At 44.4% G+C, this 18,975-nt stretch overlaps 1 protein-coding gene across 3 annotated transcripts in view; it reads right to left on the bottom strand.

Moving 5' to 3' along the window:
* SH3PXD2A (SH3 and PX domains 2A) overlaps window positions 1-18,975 on the bottom strand; it is a 191,851-nt gene that overhangs the window by 80,647 nt on the left and 92,229 nt on the right. The window contains exon 5 of one of the 3 annotated variants that reach the window (XM_031063005.1): window positions 2,432-2,460. The exons of 1 other annotated variant lie outside the window; for it this stretch is intronic. In XM_031063005.1, the coding sequence (XP_030918865.1) occupies window positions 2,432-2,460 (29 nt within the window). Of the gene's footprint in view, window positions 1-2,431; window positions 2,624-18,975 lie in introns of those variants that run through there. One more of the 3 variants, XM_031063013.1, reaches the window with a different exon arrangement.

The raw sequence follows: 18,975 nt of genomic DNA, 5'->3' as shown, positions 1-18,975 counted from the left end.
TGGGCAGTGTGGGGCAGCTGTGCTCACACCCAGCAGCCTCCTCCCAGCACAGCTTCGGTCAAGACACAGGATATTCATAAGGTCTCATTTGCTGGGAGGTGCTTGCATTTAAAAATGCCTATTTGTCTCTTGTTTAAAGATGCAGTAATTCCATGATCTGCACCTACAGAAGAAACTGCATTTCAAAGCTGTTTGTTATCTTAAAAGACCATCACTTCAATGCTGAAAATCTGTGCTTATTTACCCCATCCCTTTTTCAAGTGTCATAAAGCTGATCTTTGTTAGAGGCTGTAACTGGCAATGCCCTTGGCATATTCCTTTGCTCATTGCGTGCATGCTCCCACAACATCCAGCTCCAAACAGAAGGAAGCATTCCTCATCCAGCTCCAAACAGAAGGAAGCATTTCTCTGCCATTCCAAAATCGAGCAAGGAGATGGCCGAGAACAGAGTCCCTTTATGCAGCTCCATTTGTTCACAGTGCTGCTTCACATTCCTCTTTGTACGGGGTGAGTGCAGAAAGGGTGTCCCTCAGCTCCAGTGTGTCCAAGGCCTGGCTGCACAAACAGCCCAGCACCAAAAAGGAAAGAAGTGCAGAAGGAGATCTGGCAGCATGAGGAGCTGGGCACAGCCAAAGGAGGGAGCCCAACCTGAGTGCCCCTGGCAGGGATGAATGACCATGTCACTTGGGGCCCTCAGGGCAGGGGGCCAAAGAGTCCAGCAGGGGAGAGCACCCACAAATGGCATCTCAGCTACAGTGACTCAACTTCTTTTCTCATGATGTCATGGCAGATCAGCTCCAACTTGCCCCCAGAGCCACAGGAATGGAGAGGCAGCAGTTTCCTTCCACTCCCAAAGCAGTTCCTCACATCTCTGGGCACATGAATTGTAATACTCTTTCATGTAAACTGGTGCACTGAGCCCAAAGCTCTGTGTCTCCTAATGCTGTTCCAGGTCAGTGCTAAATCAGGTTGCCCCAGAGACTTCAGCAACGTTTTTCAAAGATTTTTACATGGCCAAAAAGCCCCCAGTGCTCAGGACGTGGCACTGAGCCAGGAACTCCCACACTCAGCTCTGCCCTCTACCAAGTCACTTGGACTTTTTTATTTATGGTCAGCCCCTCTAGAGAAGGTGCTGCTGCCAACTTAATTCACAGGCTGTTGTGAACACACACTTTCCTTAATATTACATTTAACAAGTCTTAGAAGTGCAACACAGACAGAAGCTTTGCAGGAGATTGAGAAGACCAAGCATGCCCTAATTTATTTGTGGGACCAGCACCTTGTACCATGCTTGCCTCTTCACTACCACAGCCCACCTCAGGGAAATTCAAGGAAAGGCACCAAAAGTACTGGCCTGCAAAGGCAGCTGCCAATTGATACCCAGGCCACCAGGGTTAAGCAACAGCTTCTCTTTAGTGCATCACTTAGCTTATTACAGAATGGCAGCTTAAAAGCCCTCATAATTATCCAACAAATCAATCTAGACAGTGATATTCATTGCAGTCCAGTATATTACATTCATTTTCCCGTCCCTTCCAGAGACTAAGCCACTGCAGTGTTTCTTTATCATCTTAAAAAGCAGGAAGAAAAAAAAAAATCCACCTCTCCCTGCACACAGGCCAGAGTTTTCCAGGAGTCAGTATTGGTTTGAAAGGCTTCTCTTTGGATGCCCTGAATGCAATTTGAAGCATCCAAGGTTCCAAACAAAGTCAATGAGAGTTGCAGGTGCTCAATGCTGCTTAGAGAAAAAAAAATTAAAAAATAGAAAGCCCTGACACATCCAGCTCAGAGCAGCCAAACCCAGAGGCCCAAAATTGCACATCCCTATTGAAAACACATCTGTAAAAATCACTAAGAGCTACATGGGGAGGGGTAAAATTGGATTTATATAGTCTCAAATCAGAGTTTTATAGGACATTTCAATCCAGGATTTTAAGAACAAAACACTGAGCTACAGCCTTTGAGGCTGCCCAAACCCAGAACATTTTGCATTAGAAGCCTCACCAGAGCATTTTGGAAAGGCATGACAAACGATACAAATCAGCAGAGAAAAAGATATCCTTCCCCTCCAGAAAAGAACCCCAACTCTGACTCTGCACTTTGACCATTTGCAATGAGAACTAAAGAAATGTAATACAATTATCATCTCACATTGGAGATGGAGCTGTATAAATACAGTTAGAGAAAAGCAGTCATTTTAACTGCAATACTATATAAGGTATATGGTGTATATATATAGCTATATAGCATACAGATATAGTTCTTCTATACTGCAAAGGAAAGAAACTGATGCTTATCTCCAGGAGGATTCAGCAATAAAAAGTTAAACTGCTACACAATTTCATACCACACAAGATAAACAGAAGGGGGAAAGCAGGGGGTAAGGACCTCTCTAGAATCATGCAGCACATAAAAAAGCCTGGTGTCTTACCTGATTTCCTCTTTGAAGATCCATAGTCCCTGAAAAAAAGACAACAACAAATAGACATGGTTAGAGCTGGGAACGGTGCTGAGAGAACGGGTGCCTCCCAAATTTCCACCCATACGCTCCAGGGCTGGTGCTGCGCCCTCTCTCCCTCCCTCGCAGCGGAGGTGAGGGCGGCGGGGCACGGGCAGCACCGGCCCCTGGGCAGCACCGGCCCCTGGGCAGCACCGGCGGGGGGGCGGCAGGGCCCGGGCGCCGTTAAATGCACAGCTACTGGATTAACCCTTAGCGTCCCCGCGGAGAGGAGCGGGGGTGGGAAGTGATTGCTGCAGGGATGCGGCGGCTGCAGGCTGAGCTGGCGCGGCCGGCAGTCCCGGGGCTAATTAATTTGTGAATAACCTCCGGTCCTCTCCCATTTATCTCCGACAAGCACTTGGAAAGCACAAGGGGGGGAAAAACCAAACAAACCCTAAACTTTGTCTTTTCTTCTTTCTCCCAGGATAGAACACGCACCCTTACTTTTCCGTAGTGATCTAAAGGGTGCTGGCACCTCCACTCATGCAGAACAGCTGAAAGCCCATACAGCTGCTACGGGAGGGGAAGAAATTACAGAAGGAGCTGCAAGAACTGATTCGGGATAAGCAAAACTGAGGACAGAAATACTTGGCTGACGGCTGTGCTTCCACGGGGTGCTCTCCGGAGCCGGTGAGCCCCAGCCCTGGCACGGTCGGCAGTGACAGCCCGGGCAGAGGCAGCAGCGCTGTGCCCGCACAGTGCCCCCCGCACCTGGCAGAACCACCCGTGGCAGGTTCTCCTCGCAGGAATCCCACCGGAGCGACAGGCAGGAGACTCTACATTTTGGGGGGCTGGGCTGTCAGAAGTGGGGTTTTGTCCTTTGCGCCTTGCTCCATCCTCCAGAGGATCAGAGAGGGATTATTCCTAAACTGTTTATTTAAAGAGAGTTTGGGGGCTCAGCTGAAGAGCCCCCAAAGCTGTCTTGAGGGCAGAGTTATGTCTACCTGTAAATTCTGTTTCTCCCAGAATTTTGTGTGCATCCCCATGCCTAGGGGACATGTCTAGGATTTACTTCCAGCGAGTAATAATTGGGAATTTTTTGCACCCTCTTTTAATTTCCCAGTGTCATTTCTACTTCAATTAAATGGTTGTTTTCTCAGCCAGAGCTGCAGCTGGATTTGATGCGATGATGCTACTGCTCATGAATAGGTTGCTTCTTCTACAGAAGTGATATCATATGCAAATATAATTCCTCTACATGGTACCCAAAACAGAGATCCCTCAGACCAAACCAGGGAATCCCCCAAATGTAGTTCTCTACCCCAGCTTGGCTCCCATGCCAGTCTGGAGCTTTGTGGAGCTGTCAATACAGCTCTCCTGGCATGCAGAACCCAATTCACATTATTAGAAATGACGTAATGATTGATTGATTGATTGTTAATTAGAAGAAATTAATTAATAATATCATTATAAAATAGTTATTAGCATCACTACAACCACCCAATACACAAGGCTTAATGAAAAATAAAGAAAAGCCAAACAACCTATGGGGCCAGTTTTCTTCTTTTCATTTAGTCTTTCTGTATGTTTTAAAGTCAGCTTTATTTGGGTTCTGATTTTGGAGTTCCTGAAAAAAACCCAGGTACCCCATGTCTCCTTGTCTTGTTACTTTTTTGTACACCCACATTTCACTCATTAAGTCAGAGGAAAGCAGTATCAAATAAAATGAAGCTTGAAATAAAATCTTCATCTCCACAGTGAAACTCTGAAATCTAAAACTTGTACCTCTCAGCAAGGACAGAAAAAAAATAGAAAGCAAAGAAGATATAGCAAATAATCTCTCTGGCTGTGTAAAGTTCTCTTTGTATACCTATTCTTCACCTCTTTTCTGCTAAAGAAGAAAGCCTGTGTTCCTGTTTTGCAATAGCAGCAGCAAGGAGCCCTGCCTGACTCCATGTTTAATTTTTTTAATGTTTTACTATCCTGCATATGACTCATTGATGTATCTTCCCTCTCCCAAGTGATGATATATAAGGGTAATTCCTCTCAGCCTCACTGTTTTCAATGAAGCATTAATGTGAGGCTGAAGTATTGGCTTATGTCTCCAAAGCAATAAAGGAAATTATTTAATGGTTTCTCTTAACTGTAACAATTTCCAAGTAGAAACTCTGATCTCCTGCAACCCAGACCTGGCACACCGTTAACCCTTAGATCAGACAAAAATGTGGTCTTGCAGAAGAAAAACCCTTCCAAGGAAAGGTACAATCAATGTCATATCTGTAGCTATGCAGGGAAGGTCGCTTTCTTTTCAGCTCTTGCTCTTTTTATCTTTTCATCTTTATATACACACGTATTTCCATTCTTCTTCCATTTCTATATGAGAACAGACACCACCATCCTAACTCCACTGCCAACCACAGCTACAAGAGTAACAATGAAAGCAGCAGGAGGAAATAAAACTAGCTCAGGCAGGTCTCTTCATCATCCAGGATCACTCCATACTGAACAAACACCTATCTCAAAAATAGCATATTTCTACCATTTTTGAATTAGAATCTAGCAATTTTGTTTAAAGTCTTCCTGTGGGGCACCACCTTTAGCTGATGCTGAGCCTCATTACTGGCAAGGAAAATATTTCCTGCTGCTAATGGTATTGAAACATAGCTGGTGCCAAGCACGTCACACAAGCTGGATACTCTCCTTCAATGACGAAGATCTCCTTTCTCATCAGCATTACCTCAGGATAACATTACTAATTTGAAATCTAGCAATGAATGTGAAAGGAGGACCATGGACATTGCTATAAAGCTGACTGCCTTGGTGGCACATTAAGCTATCCACAGTCTGGAAATTTCTGAATCATAACAAGATCTTATGTTGAATTAACATGTCAGTTGCAATCTAATTTAAATATGAAGGTTGTATTAACAATGTTATGGAAAAGTTTTATGGCACATCTTTAGGGACTGACTTTGCTGCTGTATTCAGTGAGAGTTAATAAACATTGATGTGTGTGCACATGTTTTGATCTATCTAAATACAGACAGATACACACAAACAGTGGCACAATCAGAAAGTTGCTTAAAAAGTGAGGAGTATGCTGACATTTCTTCAATAGAGGCTCAGAAATGTTCCAAGTGGAGAGGACTGGAGGTGACCAGGTGCATTGGTGACAGCTGTGCCTATCTATTTTCTAATTCACTTTGGTTTATATCTGTCCCCGAGGGCTTCTCCTGCATTGCCTCTGGAGATCTGGCAAGTCTGCAAAGCCTCCTGCAGGACCAGTTTCCCTTGGAGGTGATGGGTTCAGTCAGGGGACCTCATCCCTGTGGGACCCATGGTGCAAAGGCTCTTTTGAAAGCTTCTCCCCCTTGCTGTGGGACAGCAGACCCAGAAAGTTCACTCTCTGGGATTCCTCCTTTCCCAGATACGTCACACTTTAGCCCAGGGCCTCTGCCTGTCACTAAAGCAAGGCTTGGCTTCAACTCATTTAGCAAAGATTTCAGACAACCATGAGTTTCAGCTATGAGGGAAAGCAGTGCCTGCAAAACATGAGGAGCTGTCAGACCCACAAAGCAGCATGGCTGGGGGAGCTGCACAGCAGACACTGCAGCAGACGAGACAGAAGCTAAAGGGAGAGTAAATCATCTTCCTGTCTCTTTCTCAGTGTTCTCTGTCCAAAGGAGCTGAGACAGTGACAAACCCTGAGTAATGGAGGTCAGCCTGTATCCTCGAGAGTGTTTTAATACATAAATTGAAATTGTTCTGTATTTGTTGGCTTTTGTTAATTCATGTTTAAGTACATTGTAGTCATTTCTGTTCCCAGGCTCCTTAATTCCTAAAAGTCTCTAAGTTGGCAGACTGTGGTGGAGATATATGACATTTCAAGCAAACAACTCAGATTATCATTTAATCACCAGTGATTTGCCAGGCAGATTGAAAGCACAGAAATGTTTTAACAAGGAAGTCCACTCTCTCCTTCCCAACACTTAAGTTTGCAGTCAGTAATGAAGACGGCTTTTTCACAAACTGTTTTTCTTAGTGCTGCTATCAGATTCTGTGACACTATTTTTAAAGTAAACCAATACAAAAATACTTTGCTACTACTCTTTATGTGCACAGGAACTTGAGCCTTGAGAATATATTTGTATCTTGAAACACTCCTTATTTTCATCAACAGCCAGACTGACATTTTATATTTGAGACAAGGCCCAAAACCAAGTGTGACTGAGAACTGGCACCTGCCTGTCACCAAGGACTATGGTTGGAGGAGCACCTAACACCTTAATATTATCCAAACACACAGGAGCCATATGGAGAGTGCAGGGTTGTAATTCATACTCGTGGTACTGAGAGTGCAAAAGCTGAACCATGCACATGAAGGATCTCCATTCCCATTGAGGTCTGAGACCCATATGACATGAAATTAAGCAAAATTAACTCTGTGTGTTATGCATTGGGAATAGAAACTCAAACAGAGGGATGCACACAGCTATACATTTTCCCCCTACAGCATACCATCCTCTGATATCATGAAACCACAGCTGATCTCTTCCCTGAGCCAAAGAAACAGATGAAGGCTTTTTTCCTTCTTCTTCTTCATGTTTTTTAGAAAGCATTCTGTTCATTTCCTGACATAAATCATTGCATTGTGGAGCCCTCTCCACCATGAATCTGTCCTTTCTGAGCAGAGCTCGAGCTTTCCAGCCCTGTGAGAAAGGGCCCCATTGTGGTGGTCCCAAGACTCCAGAATTCCTTGCCGCGAGCAAGAGGGACTTGTGGGGCAAGAGGAGAATCTGTCAACCTGACTTCCACCCCAGGCATTTCTCACTGGCTGGACATGGCCTCTGCTGCTGCTAAGAGGGGTAAACCACTGTTGTGCAATCACACCCCTAAGAGAACAGGGACAAAACAAAAGAGAGGATTTTGCCTTCCTGTCACCTTCCTGTTGCCTTCACAGCGTGTCTGCACAGCAAACAGCCCAGCTTTATCTACTCTGTACTTCTGCTTAGGCTGCAGTGACTTTCTCTGTGTTCCATAACAAAGGTGGCCCAGTTTGGCTCACTAGGACCCAACTGGAGATCTTGCTTTGGTGCTTTAGTGACTTCTGACAGCTTGCTTGAAGACAGCAAAGTTCAAAAATTCAACCAAAAAATTCAACCAAAGTTCTCCCTGTGAAACTCCAAGCACAACACTGCAAAAACTTATTAAGTGCAGAAGAGAATCTGCCCTATACCAGTAACCTTAGCTTGCACGAAAAAGCCAAGGCTGGAAGGAGATGGACGCTGTCTCCTCTCCAGCAATGCTCCCTGTACCTGAATCCATGGATTTCTATCATGAGGCAGAGATGCAGGACAAGGAAAGGCAGTATCCTCTGTTCTACACTTATCCTGGAGATTAGCCCCCCAACCAAGTCCAAAGTGCAGGGGATGCAGACAGCTCCAGGACAAGTGACATCCCCATGGGCCATCTCAGCCTCACGTGGACACACTGTGCTTGAGAGCAGCAGCCATTTCTTTCTTTATGTAGAATGGGTGTTAGAAGGACAAGAGATGGGTTTGAGGTACCCAACCCTCTCCCTAAATGAGTAAGAAATGCCACAGATTTTTGTCCCAGGATTCCTCAGCAGTGAAGTTGATTGCTTGGCTCCAGAGAGCAACTTTAGTATTTGGCTCAGGCTAAAGAAATGCAGAATTAGCCTCTCGCATTTTTACAATTATATTTTTATGATGAAATTATCCTCCTGGAGGAAGACAGAGCTTTGAAAATGCACATTCAGCATTTCACCAGGCTGTGAGACACAGGGCAGGGCGCTCTGACAGCAAAGCCCAGCCTCTCTGGCACCAGGGAGAGATGGCTCAGCACAGGCTGGGGGCTGCAGAGCACTGGAGCAATGAGCTAAGGCCATGTGATCCTCTACTGCAAGGCCTCAGCAGCCTTGAAAAAGACAACACAAATGTTTATAGCAAGTTTTTCCTGGAAAGAAGTATAAAAACAAGGTCTTGCCTAAGAGTCACATCCTCATCTGTTTCTGGTTTACCTTGTTTATTCTTACAGATGGCAAATTTCTCCACAGGACAGAAAAACGTATTTACCTTAGCAAGAACTCTGGGTGGATGTGTTCTTCACCTCCTCTAAACTGACCCTGCTTGTCCCTTGTGGGGAGGCCAAATTTGTCTCTGTCTTACAATGACCAAGCATGTGTCACTTTATTATAGCCTTTACAGCATAAATGCTGAGTGATAAAAACAAGTTAATAAAAATTAATCATTCTCATGTGCAGGTTTTCCAGTTATGCCCTTCACTTGGGAATTTTATTACAAACAGCTACATGCAGATACGACATGTTTAAAAGATGCATCTAATCATAGTTACAAATTAAGTATTGAGTATCAGAGTAATAAATTCAAATGTACCTTATAAACTGGTTGGGCTAATGAGCTTGCATATACATCATATGAATCTGATTAAGAGCTTAAGAAGTCTGCATAGGCTTTGAATCTTTACTTCATTTTCTTAAGCCCTCCCTGATTTGAGGGTGGGTGCCTCAAATTCTCGTTTCTGTAGATGTGGGTCCACTCTCTGGTTAGCAAGCACATTGTCCATTTGGGTTTCTAAACTGCAGCCCAAAGAGTCCCACTGCTGTCCATCTCTGGGGACATTTTCTGCTGTGTCAGACTAACTCTGCCCAGAGCTGTGTGTGTAGTGCCTGGCCACTGTCTCCCCCACCTCCCTGTCCCTATGGGTGACCTCCCCAAAGGAGGCATCACCCCTGGCCAGCCAGGCTGTGCCTGCTCATGAGGCAGGATGCCATCACCCCCACCACAGCATGCACAGAACTAACAATGTCACCCCCAAAATGCCAAAATGCCCATCCCAGAAAATCCTTGGAAATGGAGAGAGGGAGGGAAGAGGAGAAAACTCACAAGTGACAGACTACCAAGACTCAACTGCAGCTCCAGACACAGCTTGTCCAAAAAGGCTTTTGCCCCTGAATTACTGCCCCAGGAAGAACAGTTGGAGCACAGCAGTTTAAATCAAAGTAAGAGAAGAGCTTCTGCGTGTAACACAGCTGAATCATGGTACTCACTGGCGTTAGACTTTGTAATCACCAAAACCAGGCATGGGTTCAAAAAGCTATGAGATAAATTCATGAAGCAAGGATAAATGGTGGCTATTGTACTCCATGCTCTGGATGTTTTGACCCGAAGAGTCCCATAGAGGCTGAATGCCAGAAACTGAGAGGATACACAAGGGAAGTTCACTCTGTATTTGCTTTGTTTCTTGTATTGGCTGTAAGCCACCGTAGGAGACAGGAGGCCAGATGGGGCCCAGGTCTCACCTAATTGTGGCCTTATAATATATTCTCCTGTAAAAGATCAGACTGGATTAGGATAAATTACATCCAAATCACACTGCATTACTCAGCACATTAAATTGTCCTTAATCATGTACTTTGATGGTCTAGAGGCCTGCTGAAATTTACCTCCTGTGCATATTTCTGTGCCTATTCTGCTGAAATCACAGCTGAATTTCAACTGTACATAACCAGGCTCTAATGAAAAGCCAATAAGGCTCTTTGATCAAGCTTTAATAGGACTCATCATGGGGACATACTCCACTATGGCAAATGGTTTCCTCATCCTGTCTCTTTCAGAAATGTTTTGTGAGCCTTTAAAAGCAATTTAGTCCTGATTTATGTTAGCTAAGTGATTTTTGTTGCACATGTGAGTTACAAGAAAAGGGCCCTCATCTCTATTTACTACACTGTTCAGGAAATCAGTTATAAATGCTGTAGTGCCTTCAATGTCTCTGACTTCAATGCAGCGGAAACCAGCAATCTGAGTGAATACTTCATCATCCCCAATTCTCCCACATGTGCATCCAGGACTTAAAGAGGCAACCTATAAGATATTTTTTTTTGTAAAGGGTACTGAGATTCTCTTGTCTAAGCTGCTTACCTAAGCTGTTTCCTGCAGATATTCAAGGAAACAAGCATGCAATTCTTTAATAGAGAGCATATGAAACATATTGATGAGTATCTTATAAAATTAGGGGTGTGTTCAATAGGAGTGAGCACCTCATCACATGTTCAGAGGTGAGGAATGTAGAAGGGGTGACTGAGCAAGCTCATATGGTCAGACAGGGTGCAAACCAACCCAAAAGTTTTGATGGCTTGACCTGACCTGCCAGAGGTATCCAGCAAGCCCTGGGCACAGGTTAGAGCAGATCTCTTCCCACCAGGGGACAGATGCCAGGAGGAGCCATTGAAAGTGCCCATGGCCAGTGGTGTATGTGCTGCTGCCTTGCTTATGGGGCTGCTGAGTAATGACATTCCCAATTCTTCTCACTCCTCATATTGGGCAGAGAGACCTGAGAAAGGAGAAGTGACCAAACAACAGTGGTTTGGGGCGCCTTCCTCCTGCTCTCCCCTCCTGCTCTTGAGAGAAAGCCCTTGGGACATGCAATTCCCCTCACACACCCCATCCCACCTGTGAACACAGCTCCCCATGGTGAACAGGGCTGGTGATATCAAGCCCTTGGAAGACCCACAGGACCAGGACCCTTTCACAGGAAGACAAAGCAGAAGAATTTCCTGTCTGCCCTTTTCTTTCTGACTACCCACGGCATGAGGATTCCCACTCACAGCCTCCCCTGAGCACTCTCCTTTGCCCCATAGCAGCCTCACAACCACTCCACTGTGTGTGCTGGGTTCCTCATCTCTCCCTGGGATTCCCCATCCCAGTGCCTGGTACAAGTGCTGGCAGCAGCTCTCATGCTGGAGGCTCACACAGGGAAATCCCAGGCTGTCACTGGCATTTTTGACATTCTGAAGTCTCTTAACTTGGCAAAATAAGAATTTATGTACAGGCATTTCCAGACATGGCCCCAGCCCTGCTGGACCTCTGGGCTCCCAGTGCAAAGGAGAGTGTGCCAGATGCTTGATATTGGACAATTTTGCAGTTTTTTTCTGGTGGTGTTTTTCTGGTGCGTTGTACTTCTGTATACTCAACTGGCTTTTCAGCAACATGATGCTTGGACTTCTCTGTCTTGCTGCTCCTGCTACATGTCCAAGGGCAGTTGGACCTGAAAGATTAGGACTGCAGTGTGCACAGACAGCAGATGGCTGTTGCATCTGTACTTACTTTGCACTGCTAAATACCCTATTGCCCTACCTAGTTCTACATCCCTTTTTAGTGGGAGATCTCCCCCCTGACTTTTTAAAATCATCTGTTGCACATATGGCCCTAAGAATGGTAAATATTTTTTTCCAAGAGAGGCAAAAACTTATGATGCATGTGGGAAGACAAGATCAAGCCCACAGTATGAACTCCAGCTTCATCTGGTGACTGCAGTCTTTCCTTTCCTCTTTACATTTCCTTCAGTCAGAGCAGGGAGATTAAAGCAGGGCTCCTTCCCAAACGTGCCTCAGCAGCATGTCCTCAGTTCACTGTCTTGCAACATCAAATGTCTTTTCAGCACACTAAGCAGTGTAGTTCTCTATAAGACACCAATTTTATATTACTTGGAATTGTTTTCTGCCTGTTTCTACAAAGCAGCACATGGAAATATCTTTCAAGTCATTGGGTTCTTTAATTTACTAGTCAAGAGACATAAATCATGGCATGCATGATCTACTGCAAGTTCATGAACTCTAGGAAATTTCTCTAATCACTATCCTTTGAATGGAGCTTTTTTCAGACACTGTAAAACTCCAAAACATAGCTAGTAAATTTTGCTGGATTGGCAACTACTAAAAGCAGATTTGTCTTCCCTGATTACCTACCAGGATCAGACAGTCTTAAAACATCCTCTGTGATTCTAACATTCAAACATAAAAGAAAAAAGAAGTCCGGAATTTGTCTTGCCCAATATAACTGTTGAGATTCATCAAATTATTCCAAATTATCACTGACAGGCACCAATTGTGGGAGAAAAATAGAGACACCTTCCCAAAGTCAAAACCTTTCAAACAGTAGGGTTACTTTTCAAGGTGACCAAACCCCTTCCAAATATCCAATTCTGATAGTAGGTCCAACTCTTTTATGCTCTCTAAAAGGTAAAAGAGCTAAATTACATGATACTTGCAAAGAAGCATCACAAAGTTTCCAGAAGTATCAGATTCACTGAGAAAAGATTTATTGAGCACTCCAGGAGTGAATGGAGATGCTCTTTTTTTGTAACAGGGTATGAAATAATAAATAGAAAAAGCCATGTACTTCAAAATGGTTTAAGAGATTGTTTCAGTCTCAATGCTCAGCTCATTGAAGGAAACAAAGAAAACAGCTGTTTCACCCCGGATATACTGCAGCTACCCATACTATAAGATTCCTGAAACTAAAGATAAACAGATACACCCTAAGTTTTATAGTCCTATGCCCAAAATTATCAAAACTTCCAGTGAATTTTGCTTGACTGGTGTTTGATAGATAGTTATGCTGAACTTAAAATTAAATTTGCAGAAGCAGGAGATGGTTTTGCTATTACATGTATGGATCCATCCTAACACTTTCTTTTGATACTTACTCAATTAAAAGGGCAAATTAAAAAAATCATGTTACCCTCAAATATATGCTCTCATAATTGCCTCAAAACACCTCAAATGATGTCAACTGACTTTCTATGGTGACCAGCATTAAATATGTCTGGAAAACAGAAGAAAATATCTTTTTATGTGCATTTACAACATATGCAGATTGCACACAACATGAAACAATGCAATGTCTGAATAGACAAAAATTTTGCTGTCCAGTTCAGATACAAATTTGGATGTTTTTCACACGTGCTCATGAAGGAAAGATCAGTTTCTCTTTGTTCTTTTTGTGTAATTCCTGTCCAATTCTCCATCCAGACATTAACTTTTAATTCACCTCATACATCTCCAATGAGTGTGTGTGGCATTTCCAATATCTTTTTCCATGTCCTATGTTCATAAAAGTGAAGAGGCATAATGAATGAATGTAATTACTGCCATCCATGCAGCTGGTTATAGGATCAGACCTTTAAATTCAGCTAAAAGAGAAATGATTTGTTCCTTCAAAATGAATGATGATTCAGGGAGTTTTTCTGGCCTGAAACATGAGGGATCTCTATTTTGCAGAGCTAAATGGCCATTGTCAGCTTATTCCTGCTTTAACTGTTCATGTTATCTGATATATACATATCACATGTGGGCGAAGGGAAAATGCCACTCATTGTCAGGCATTACACCCCCTCCTTTTCAGTTGTTGATCTCACTTGCTCACTAGTATCCCAAGCTTGGAATATCAATGAGGTTCTGCAAATGCCATGCCCTGCAATCAGCTTTTGTCCACTATTTTCTCCCTTTGTTACCTGAAATGCCAGAAGCTGCACAATAAGAAACCACTCTCAGCAGGGACACTTTCCCCACCAGGGCAGGCCATGCTATGCCTGGCAGTAGCATCCACCACAGGACCACAGGAGCATCCCTGAGGTCCTGAGAGGTTTCTATATTCTGAAGTTCACCCTGTGGTGTCCAGTTCCAAGTCTGAATTCAGTGCTATTTTGAATAATCTCTCATTACAGTAAAATACTGTGAGATTCAGAACTGGAATCTAGGCACACCAGCCACGAGATGGAGCTGTGGGGATTGGGAATCAGAGCATGAAACAGTGTCCTACTGCCAATAAACTACTTATTAACAATTTCTGCCCCAGTCATCCTCTGGGATGAAGCCAATTCCTGGAACCTTCTGCTTTGCCTCTGCCCCCTCTGCAGCACCAGTTTCCCACCCATCCCTGTCTTGCCACTTCTGGCCTCGACCTGTTGTCTCCTGGGCAGCTGATTGCCTCCCTCCCCTGCTGACAGCACACACCTCACTCTAATGCAAAATGGCTCTGATCACTACATGAACACCCTGAGCTTACCAAGAGCCCACAAAACCCAGCTCTGACCTACTCAGCAACAGCATGTGCAGCAACAAAAATTCAGCTTCAAGCCTTCAAGCTCTGCTGTGCATCCCATCCATTAGCAGTGCCTGGGGAGCTCTGCAGAGACCTACCTTATGATTAGATAAAAGCTTTTCCTTCTAAATCATTGTACAGAAGGAAACAAGGGTCTGAAAGAGTGAATTCCATGCAGATTAAAGGCCAGGCATATCCCCTCTGCTGGTTATTTATGTGTTTTCATTTTACATTAACAAATGCAAGGTTTTGTTGGAGGGAGTAAGTTGCATAATTTATTTATTGTGGTAAAACTACCAAGACCCTTTTCTCAGTAAGACACAGAAAAGGGAAAAGTTTTTCACAAGAATAAATATTTTTTTAAACAGTGTTAAGAATATCTTAGAGCTCTACATGCACCAAAGCAAATCTGGGGTGGTGATGAGAAGGAAGAGATTTTTTGCCTACCTCTCTGCCTCCACTACCCCAGAGCCTGTAGGTCATATCATGCCCAACAGGTCCTTGAACTGCTCTAATCAGCAGCGAAACAGTCCAAAATGCAATTATAACACCCTGCCCCTCATCCCTCCTTTGCCTGCCTTGAGGGTTTCCAAAGCAAGGAGGCTGTGAGAGGAGCCAACCTGTGGAGCACAGGGCAGAGGACACACACAGATGAGACACACCATGCACACCACTACTGGGACTGTGCCTCACCACCAGCTCCAAAGAAAGTCCATCTCCCAAAAAGGACTTGAAAAACAACTGCAATGATGACAACAGAGCTCCAGAGGTGTCTCCAGGTGCAGTTTTAGTCAATGCTTAAAGTCAGGAACGTTTCAGAAGGAGAACTGCAGTTAAGGTGGGGAACAGATCCTACATGAAAGAACTCAAGAGCATCCAGCTGCTAATGCAACCATGGTCATGTTATCTTCAAGCTGAGCACCCAGGAACTCCAGTGGATCTCTCTTCTCTGAAATAGGGACAAGAGCCACAGCATTTCACATGAGGAAAGTTGAGCAAAGAACTTGTGGCTGAAAGTCATGAAGAGTGGAGGCTGGGGTTCATCTTCTCCATCCCTCAAAGGCTCAGACTCAGTCGTGCTGACCTTCATCCTATCCCACAGTGTGAGTTTAAAAATACATCGCTCCTCTTGAAAGTGTGTCACAGCTCTTAGAAGCAAGAAAATCAGGTTGTGGGTAGGAGTAACTCCACAGTATATCTGCACCATGTGTGTATAGATATAGATATAGATATATATACACACACATACTTTTGAGCAACAGTCTAAAATTCCACTTTGCAGAAAGCAGACTTCTAGCACTTTAGGAGTTGAACACACTGTTATTATCAGAGTCTAGAAGCAGAACTGTTTTAAGAGGCAGGGGTCCTTTTCTATTAATTTTTTAGGAAACACACTTTTTTTTATAGCTCAGCTTTTCTAAAAAATAATTATTTTATGCTCAGTCACAGCTCTTCACTGGTAATGCCATGCCCAATTTGGAAGATATGAGCACTGAATTATTTGGCAGAGGGATATACTCAAAGGAAAAGAAACTGCTTACAATTTATGATATGCTTTGAGAGCAGTGATTTAAAAATGCTAGTGTTTCATTCCAGCAAATGGTACAATAACAAGCACAAGACTAATGATCTGATGCCTTATCAGAGATGTTCACAGGTCAGGTAAAACCAGCACACTATACCTGCAGGGCCCTGTTTCAAAGACAGCCCTGTTTGAGTCTCTCCTGGGCTTTCATCCCCACAAGCCATCCATTGACATTACCATCCCAAAAGCTGCCCTCACACTGAAGGTTTTTGTGCTGACACTTTCAAACCTCTGAAATACGTCTGGGCTGTGCCACCTCCCAGCCATGGCCACCTCAACCACCTAAGCTTTTTCCTCCATATGAGGAAGCAGTGAGAGAAGAAAATGTTCAGCCCACATCAGGCTTTGCCAAACAGCTGGCAAAGAATAACCTTAGAAAAACTGATACTTTAGCAACTGTGGAGGAGATCTGTCAATTTTAGAGGGGCAGGATGAGATCGCCCATTGCCTGCTGTTGTCCTTTGGCTGAAAACAGTCAACAGACAGCTGGATGGCCCCTGATCCTGCACTTAAACACAGTTGCAGAAAAATTTGCATCTCATCATCATGTTGCATTTTTCTTTTCTTCTCACAGGCCTTCCCTTGGCTTGCTCCAGGGTTCCAAGCCTGTATCACATCCCTTCACACCTGCTGGGGTCTGTTCACATTTAATGTTGAGCAGTAACAAATACTTTTCTTATATTCCTTTATTTAATAAAAAAAATAATTAAAAATTCAGAGTTCCCCTTTACTTAACATTTTTTGCTACATATTATGGAGAAATAATTCAGATTGTGCTCTGAGGATGCAACTGCAGGGGCTCAGAGGTGTGTGTGTGGTACCAATCTGTGCTGAATCACTGCAGTGCAGACTTGGGCTGGTGATGCTGCTCCATGAATCAGGACATGCAGACAACATTTCAGCAGCACCTGAACTTTTCAATAATTTCCTTTGCTAAGAAAAAGGATTCATTTCTCAGAGAATCCTGTGGCATTCAGAGTCCCTCATGCTGCCAGCCTGTGCTACCCTTGAAGAGGCTGCACAAGGACCATGCAGGCAGCCCTGTGTGATGTGAAGGGAATTGCTGCTGTTACTTAAAATAACCTGACACAGAAATGAGGCTCTGCTGGGACTCTCCCACATGTCTGTGGATGGGCATGGTTGAAATTCCTCCTCCTGGGGTACTACAGAGCAGCAGCAGCACTTGTCCCAGCACCTGGGGTGAATTGTGACCATATCTTGGGCAAAAATTAAGTTTCACCCTTTACGTCTGAATCTTTTCTCACCAAAAGACAGAAAGACATGTACTGGGTGCATTCACATTTAAATATTACTCTGAGATATGTTGGGTACCAGCACACGTGGTCCTTCCAAAGCTCACATGCTTGCAAGAACAACTTTTGATATTTATAGAATCACAGAATCATTTAGGTTAGAAAAGACCCTTAAGATCATCAAGTCCAACTGTTAGCCAAGGACTGCCATCAGTAAACCATGTCCATAAGCACCACATCTGCCTGCCTTTTAAACAGCTCCATTATCCTTCCCTGGATTCAACTCAGCACCCCAATGCCTTTCTTGCAGTAAGAGGCCCAAAACTGGACATAACACTTGAGGTGCCATTTCACCAGAGCCCAGCACAGGGGGGTGATCACCAGCCTGGCCCTGCTGGCCACACTATTGCTGATACAAGCTTTATAAAGCATTTTACAGATCAGCTTGCCAATTCAGATGGATTTTCTGATCTGCTCTAGCTATGGAGTGATGTAACAGAGTTTGCCTTACAGCATGGGACTGGGAGAAGACTACAGACCAATGAGATTAAATGGCAGTATTAGAAAAAATTAAGCAACTTTTTCTAATACTGAGAAATAATAATGAGAAACTTTTATTTCAGCATGCGTTACATCCTTCCCTCCTGGGGCCCGTGTCTGACTCTCCCCCTGGACTCATTGTGCACTCATGTTAAATCTGTCGAGAGACAAATGCCCAGAGACACAGTGATGCTCATCTTCCCTTCCTTCTGCATGATGCTGAAGAGCAGCTGATGCCTTGACAAACCCAGGCTGCTTAGGGATGACTTCACACCCAAACTTCACCAAAGGCAGCTTTCCCCTCCTCGGTATCACACAGAACATTTGCATTCAGATTTTTCGCTTCATTTCATTTTGATCCATCTGTTCCTCCTGGCTCATTTCCTCTTGTCTGGTCAATATTTCAGAACAACCTGAATCATTTGTAAAATGCAGGACAGCGAGTCAGGCCCTAGGAGCAAGGCACACGACGACAGGCAGGCAGAAAACAGAGCTGAGGCACAAGGAGGCCCTGAGGTCCCCAAGGAGCAGGGGCAGAGCACAGCCCATGACATGCTGCTGCCTGATGAGACTGGGGTTTGATCAGTATTTCTGCCCAAGCACTACAGCTCTGTCTGCCACCACGTTTTCAGCTGTTTGACAACTGGTGACAAAGATGCATCCCCCCTCCTGGCACTAGATTAAATTTTCCCTGCTGTGATACACAAGCTTTTAAAATATGTGTGGCCAACTGCTGCTATGACCAGCTTGCTTTGAACAATACGTGGTAAATGTGCTTTATCCCTGTCCACAGCCATAGCCCTGAATCCCTGTCAAGTGTCAAGGGCACTGACCTTTGCTCTCTGCCCACTGAGTCCCAACAGGACTCATCTGATGCTCAATTTCATTTATGCTCAATTTCAGGCTCCTTTCTTTGCCACACTGCTCCACAGCTCCTTGTCTCTGGTTAATGTGTTGTTATCACTTTGGGTCAGCAGACCCAGAGCGGGGTGAGGGTAGGTGCTGACTCCAGTGAGCCCTCTTAGCCTGCCTATCCTTGCTTTTCAGACCAGATATCATTCTCCAGGCATGTTATGGCTCACAACAAAGTCCTGGCAGCACCCAGCTGTCACGGGACAAGGGCTCAGACACATCATCATCTCCTGCATCCTTTTCCCTCTCCAACTGGAGTCAGCCACAATGTGGAGAGGCCCAAGCCTGCCCCATGGGGACACCAAGCTGGGTTGAAGCCTA

The sequence above is a fragment of the Geospiza fortis genome, unplaced genomic scaffold (genome assembly GCF_000277835.1).
Source record: "Geospiza fortis unplaced genomic scaffold, GeoFor_1.0 scaffold130, whole genome shotgun sequence".
NCBI lineage: Eukaryota > Metazoa > Chordata > Aves > Passeriformes > Thraupidae > Geospiza > Geospiza fortis.
The sequence above is the reverse complement of the archived record's forward strand: the minus strand, read 5'-3'. Positions and strand labels throughout refer to the sequence as shown.